Here is a 7,284-nt window from a genome sequence, read left to right as displayed (position 1 = left end):
AAAAATGCAAACTGTTGTTTGCTTTATTAGAGATCTTCATACATGGACATAATTCAGCATTGGCCTGTTTTTGTTGTTTAACCGTGTGTTATAACTGTTGACTGAGGAAAAAGATGCAATAAATATAAAGGAATCATAGACTCTCTTGTGCTATTGTGTAATTTATAACGTATCTGAGTAAATGTACATCATTCCAAAATATTCTTAATGTGCTTAACAATACCATAAAAAGTCGTGTAAGCGTGATACATAAATACATAATAGGCAGGTGAATTTCTACTTAATTTCAGTGAAATGCTTCAGACAGTTTGGTCCTTTGTATGTAACAAAAATGGGGAATGACATGAGAGAACAAACACACATTTGGTTCTGTCAGACCGTGAAGCATACAGCATACATAATTGCAGTGTTTTAACACAATTACATACTTTGGTCTAAGTGCACTGTTCACGCTACAAACAACAAAACACAAACAGCACATCAACTACAACAGCTGGCTCACTCGTCCACAGGCACAACGGCTTCAGTAAATATTGTTCGAAATGTAATCACAAAATGAAATCTCCTACAGCAGATAGCAGACTCGGGCCATGGGCTTATTACTGCTTGGAGAAGAAATCTTTGCTCTTCTGGACGTCAGGTTTGATGGTGTCATTTCCTGGTTTCCAGCCGGCGGGGCAGACTGAAAAGATAAGACTATAATGAGTCCTGGCTGGTAGATGAAATGCAGGTGTGCAAAAGTGACACACATATTGCACCTTAAAAATAAACCAACTCTGTTCTGCATGCAAAAACAGGCAACTAAAATGACAGTTTGTGAGATCATGATACATTGCGCAGATAAGAGTGCAAACCTTTGAATTTAAATAAGCCTCTGTGGTCTTTGCACTCTCTGCCACACATTATTTCTGAAAAACCATTAGCTAGTTTACATTCAAAAGTTATAATTTGGTAAAAAGCTGATTTTCACTGCAAGTAAATGTGAGCTGTAGAAAGCAGGGCGAGAAAACAGAATTTAAAATCAAGACCCAGAATGCAGACATTACATGGGCACAGCAGAGCACCATACCTTCTCCGTGCTTATCTGTGAACTGAAAGGCTTGAACCAAACGCAAGGTCTCCTCAACAGAGCGTCCAACTGGGAGGTCGTTTATGGTGATCTGTCTCAGGGTGCCCTTGTCGTCAATGATGAATAGACCCCTGTAATAGAGAGAATTATCAGCTCCTAGGTCTCCTTTAAAAATATTAAGACCAGCCCTTTGAGGACTCCACATTATTAGACTCACCTGTAGGCGATGCCCTCATCCTCTTTCAGGACCCCGTAATCTTTGGAGATGGTGCGCCGTGTGTCAGACACCAGGGGGATGTTCATGGCACCCAGACCACCCTGCTTACGCGGTGTGTTGACCCTGCACAGTCACCAAAAGATAGTATGAGGACTTAATAAAAATGAATATGGTCACTGTGAATGTGTAAAATACAAAGCTTTTTAAATACCAAGCGAAATGGGAGAAGTGTGAGTCCACTGAGGCGGCAATGACCTCACATCCAATCTTCCTGAATTCATTGGCAGCATCACTGAAAGCGATTATCTCAGTCGGACAAACAAAGGTGAAATCCAGCGGGTAGAAGAAAAACACGACGTACTTTCCTGTACCAAAGCATTAAAAAAAACACCAATGAGACTAGTGAATGCATCACTTTAATTAATTCTCATCTTTTGTAGTGTAAATGAATCTCTGCTGAATATGCTGCAGGATCACAAAACAATGAATCGCAGAGAGGAGGACCATCAAAGCATGTCAAACAGAAGGTGAGACGCAGGTTGTCCTTTACCTCTGTAGTCTGACAGCTTCAGATCGTGGAACTGTCCATCCGGCATCACCGCTTTGGCAGTGAAATCAGGGGCCGGCTTTCCAATTTGTGCATTGCCTGCAGACATCTTGAATCTGATTGGATTACAGAAGAAGAAAGCAGTCGGTGTTACACTGTGCTGTTTCTGTGTGCAAAAGGTCTTCCTTATTTGCAGAACAAGGAAAAGTTTCTGTTATGTGAAACACCCACCAACACTGTTTTTATGTGACTAACACCTCTTCACTAGAATGTATATAGATATATATGTTATTTTTTATGTTGTATGTATGTACCGTCACAAAAAACAAAGTTTACACCGGTTCTCCTCTCCGGCTAAATTACCCAGATGGTGTTTTATCCATCCAAAGGGCGTTTGTGAAAGTAGGAAGGAAAATCAAAATCTAGAAAACAGGATTAAATGAATCCAAGAAGAGAAATTTCAACTACAGGAGAGATTTTTGGAAGTCCAAAGTGAACACTTTGAAGAAATGCACAATTTCTCATGAACAAACAAGACCAACAAATTAAAAATACGCAATACCAGCAGAACATTCAGATTATAAATGAAGGTTGGGGAATAATGTTTGGTCAAGCACGGCAGCAGATTATAAACCTGATGAGAGAAAACAAGAACAACAGCACACAATTAAGAGAAATGTCCTACCACCTTCAAGAAACAGAAGCTATAGTGGAATCTCATACAGTGGCACTGTAGGAATTAAATAAAACAAGCAGACAAAAAACAAAAGTAAAATTCTCGCCCTTTTTCCAGTTCAGGTTTGGTTTTAAATCCGTATTTGTGTCATTTAACCCACATTAGTTCCTTTACACTTAACCTAGGTTTCTTTAAGTCAATATTAGTCAACTCAGTTCTAAGTTTAGTCCAAATCAAAAACAAAGAATGAGCAGTTCTGAAGGTCGCGCTTCAATGGGAGACGATGGAGGCAACATGGGAGGCTTGGCCACTTGGTTGGTGGCGAGCTTGGAAGGAGCAGGACCTCACAACGGAGCGCACACTGCGGGCACGGACCAAACAGGACCCACTGGCTCAAGCTCAGGTGCTGGCATCCGCTGCCCCGGACCTTTGGGCTCTGGACAGGGTTCAGGACTAGACCATGTGGTGACCTCTGGCTCGGGTTCAGAACCAGGACCAGATGGTGCTGAGACTTCTGGAGCAGCACCAGATTGCTCAGGGTGGGGTGGGTGGGGAACTGGTGACTGAGGCTGATGCTGAAGCCTGACCACTCTCTCCCTGGGGACAGGAACTGGTGAAGGGACAGGCTGGACCCTAATTGCCCCCACTCTGGGAATTGGTCCAGGGACAGGGCAGATAGACAAAGAGGCTGGAGAGTTAGTGGCAGTGATGACAGCCTAAACCCATCAACTGTTATCGTTGGGGAACTGAGCAAAGGAAAGGCAGTAACGCTTGCAGCTTGGATGCTACGAGGCCCTCCTAGAGCCAGGGTACACCAAGCTTCCTCCCTCGTCAACTCACCCAGATAGGATGCCTGTTGCCGATTCTTTACTAAATTTGCTGGGTCCATTCTGTGGTCACGTCATACTGTCAAGAGGTGCTGGAATCCTCAGACAAACGTAAACTCAAAATGCAGCTTTATTAGATAGCAAGGTGGCAGCCTTAGCCTTCTCCTTTACAAGGAGGGGTAGCAGTTCTACTCTGAAACCTTCCCAAATGACTTAACTCCTCACCCTATCGCTAAGGCAGAGTCCATCTGCCTTTTGGAGAAAACTAATTTTGGCTGCTTGTATCGACAATCTCATTCTAATAGTGTTAACAAAAAGATGAGGCCTAGATTAAAAGATCTATGCACCATCTAGTGGTAGAAGGCAGCATAATAATTAGGACAATAATTTACTGCCATTGGATATCGATTAAAATTTTAACAGTTAGATTATAAGACTAGTAAGTCTGGTAGCGACTAGTCACAACAACGACAATTAGTTGCCTAGGCGACAAGTGGCGCACATCCCAAGTATAAAGCTTGCCACAATCAAAGTAGTTACAAATGAATCTTTTAGTCAACCAACCAGCTCAGTTTAAATACACTTATCACTGACAAGGTCCTTTAAACAATGAATGCATTTCTTGATGCATGCTCAATAATCCAAATAAGTAAACCTGAGTGATATGATGTGTGGAGCTTATAACATAGAAATCAGTCAATGAAGTGAAAACAAACCACCTTTTTTTTCCTAACCCTAACTGGCATTAGATGAAGTAGTCCTAAATCTACAACACTAAAAACGCTTTAGTTTCAGCTTCTCCGACAGGAGGATTTGTTGTTTTTCTTTATCCAATGTGATTATAAATAGAGACTGACTAGGCCAGTGTTAATAACCAATATATAACCAGTATGCATAGGTTGTTCAGTATGGGCCAGTAGGAAAGCTTAGAAACCTAACAGATGCTGGAGATAAGTTATGTTAGCACGTTTTCTTTTCTGCAGAGCAAATCTAGCTGTGGTTTCCACTGTCTGTGGCATTTCTACAGTCAGCAGCTGTCTTCTTCTTTTTCTTCTTCCTCTTCTTTTGGCTGCTCCCTTTTAAGTCCTCCTTTTAAGTATATCTACTGTGTATATAGACACAATATTAGCTAATATATTAATACATTCAAAAAAATATATGTAAACACAAAATGCAAACTAAGTAATTTGATTGCACGTAAATCTTCCATGTAATGTGTTACTTAAGTACAATGTAAAACATTACATTTGGGGAAATTTGGTTAAATAAAATGCACTTGATTGGTATGCATTCATTCAGTTTATACCAGGCACATTTCCCTAATGATTGATTATTGGTATGAATAAACCTTTGATTTAAAATATTTTCATTGCTTTTTACTCAAAATGATTGCTTCATGTTTATGGAGAGCAAAAAAAAGTGCACTTGCACTTTTTATTTATTTATTTAATTTAACCCCCCTCTTTATTAAAGCTCGAATCTATACACACACACACACACACACACACACACACAGATAGATAGATAGATAGATAGATAGATAGATAGATAGATAGATAGATAGATAGATAGATAGATAGATATAAATCACTGTGAACACAGTGGGATAGAACAATAACATACAAAATTTCAACATTGCAAACCGTTTAACTGTATAAGCTTGTATTATAGTGAAGTGTATAATTTAAGGCGCATGGCAGCTCACCACCTCAGCTCAAACACCTATTATTGGGCGCACAGTACATTAGGTGGCAAAAACATAAAACCGCAAAGCACTTCCACTTCGACTCTAATGTGTTTCCTTATATAAATAGTCACACCTGTTTTCTAACCCTTCTTTTGCCATATAACTTCCATCTTCAGGGATTAACCCACCTGGGTTAGCTGTGTGAGTTTGGTTTGCAGCTGTAGCAAAACTCTCAAATATTTCCTTGACTCTAAAATAAGCCACACACGGGCTCTTTCTTTCGTTCACTGAAACGGAAACAAATTATCAACGAGCCATCCTTTTCTCCGAGTTTCTGAAAGCGATTTTTTTTCACATGTGGGAAAAACCCACTTGTTGAAATATCGCTTCAGCTTCGGCTACACAACTGCAAACTTCACAACCAATAAGAAAAAATGTCATTTTAAGGTTAAGACTCTAAAGAACACAATTACATGTTCGTTAGTGTCACATACCTCACTTTTTTTCTTCACACCACACAGTCACGGCCCACGGAGTGCAGGAGGTAAGAGACTCGGGCTCGGGGGGGAAATTTATAAAACGACTCACATCTCGCGATAACTGCGCTCAGAACGTGAACTGAAGCCACTTCAGTCAGTCCCACAGAATGTGAAGCTTGCGCTTATGTAGCATGACTTTGCATTTTTCCCTCCTTTCCTCATGACTTTTCTGGGAATCCACGCTCTTGTGAAACCCAGAGGAGTAAGAAATAAAGGCTGGACTCCAGGAAATAACCTCAAGATTTTGCGTTTGGCGTTAAAGTTGTTTAATAATCTCAGAGGAGCTAACCCTCTGTGTTTGAACTATCCCCATTCACTGTAATACACTGAATTATTGATGTAAAACTAAAAATATATAAATGAACAGGTGTCTAATGGCTGGCACTTCCTTAATCCAGGGGTCATATGAGGTTCCATCATAAGACTCAACCTCTTTCACAATGTGCTGCCAATCCATTGTTATGCACAAGCAGTAAATAATAGTATCATATTACTCTTTCAGCTTCACCTCACTTCTGCTGCCTTTTTTCTCATTACCAGTAATATGCAAAGTAACTTACTAGCTCAAGAAACTAGTGATACTCAACCGATGGAGCATATTTTTTTTCCAATTGTCTGTGGACTCATTTCAATGAGGGCTAAGTTCCTCTTTTTCTTTTAAGTAGAAATAACACTTCCCCTAGAAAACAATAGTAAATATACCTGTTTTATACCAAGTACAATAAATCTGTTCACGATTTAGGTTTCAACTACACATGATGTGTTTTAGAAGCACTTCCTTGAAGTCTGGACTTGCCTTTAAATTATTATTGCAACATCTTATTGCTTCTATCCAGTGAGCTGCCAGAAGGTATTTTTCTTTCTAATTTCCTCATCACTCCCACTAGATTTACTGAATGACTCCGCTGTCTGTATTTTCTGTAATCTTGTGAAGAGGAAGTTGCTACATTTTACTTACATTTCTAAGCAAGTCCATTTAGGTAAAAAAAAAAAAAAAAGAAAGAAAAGAAAAGAAAAGAAAAGAAATGCCCGGTGCTATATGATATGGATAAATAATAAGTAATAAACTATAAATGAACTATTGTGGGTCACCTGTTTGTCTCTCAGGGAGATTAAATAGAAGCTAGAGGCTAATTTTTATTTGAACATGGTGAAGAGGTGCAGCATGGGCAGCATATTAAAATGATTGTTAAGCCAAACCACTTTCTTTCAAACTGCATTTGTCAGAGCCTTTGCAGAGGACGAGTTTTCTGCGTGCCTTTTAACTTAAAGTTTCAGACTCTATGGGACTGTTACTAACACCTAGGAGAGTTACCTGGGGTACCAAGGTGTAATCTAATTACACCAAAGTATTATTGACGTGTGACAGCAAACCTTATGTGTAACAGTTGCTATAATTCAGGAAGAGAAAAAAAACAACAAAAGGGAAGAGAAACCGGTTTCAGGAATCCAGACAGTGGTTAATTTTGAGTTGGGGGGTTTTCAGCTATAGTAGACCTTTTTCAGAGCAGTCATTCTTTTATATGAAAATGCAAAGACAGGTTTTAATTATGACATTAATTCAAACTCTACACCCGAATGATTCAATCTAGTTTTATATTTATATATTTTATTTATTGCACTAAATCACATAAATAGTTGCTTCAAGGCACTTTATATTATAAGGTAAATACTTTACAGTAATACAGACAAAACTCGAGCAATTACACAATCCCCTTTGAG

General features: G+C 39.4%; 1 protein-coding gene across 1 annotated transcript; it reads right to left on the bottom strand.

The window, feature by feature from the left end:
• On the bottom strand, nt 1-5,649 carry prdx1 (peroxiredoxin 1). The gene is made up of 6 exons (XM_082514881.1): nt 5,518-5,649; nt 1,837-1,949; nt 1,498-1,651; nt 1,287-1,409; nt 1,070-1,200; nt 1-682 (listed from the first exon to the last, which is right to left on the bottom strand). The coding sequence occupies exons 2-6, from the start codon at nt 1,940-1,942 to the stop codon at nt 600-602; spliced, it is 597 nt and encodes a 198-aa protein (XP_082371007.1). The 5' UTR covers nt 1,943-1,949; nt 5,518-5,649; the 3' UTR covers nt 1-599.
• Nucleotides 5,650-7,284: the final 1,635 nt, after the last annotated feature.

Source organism: Aulonocara stuartgranti (genome assembly GCF_965226115.1).
Source record: "Aulonocara stuartgranti genome assembly, chromosome: 18".
NCBI classification, from domain to species: domain Eukaryota; kingdom Metazoa; phylum Chordata; class Actinopteri; order Cichliformes; family Cichlidae; genus Aulonocara; species Aulonocara stuartgranti.
Note: the sequence above shows the minus strand (reverse complement) of the source record. Positions and strands in the feature narration are given on the sequence as shown.

Bases quoted from the DNA above. Each gene is read 5' to 3' on its own strand.
- prdx1 (XM_082514881.1), bottom strand. From the start codon at position 1,942: ATGTCTGCAGGCAATGCACAAATTGGAAAGCCGGCCCCTGATTTCACT. The intron at 1,652-1,836 runs GTAAAGGACAAC...GCTTTGGTACAG, and splicing joins GAAGCTGTCAGACTACAGAG to GAAAGTACGTCGTGTTTTTC. The intron at 1,410-1,497 runs GTATTTAAAAAG...GTGACTGTGCAG, and splicing joins CACTTCTCCCATTTCGCTTG to GGTCAACACACCGCGTAAGC.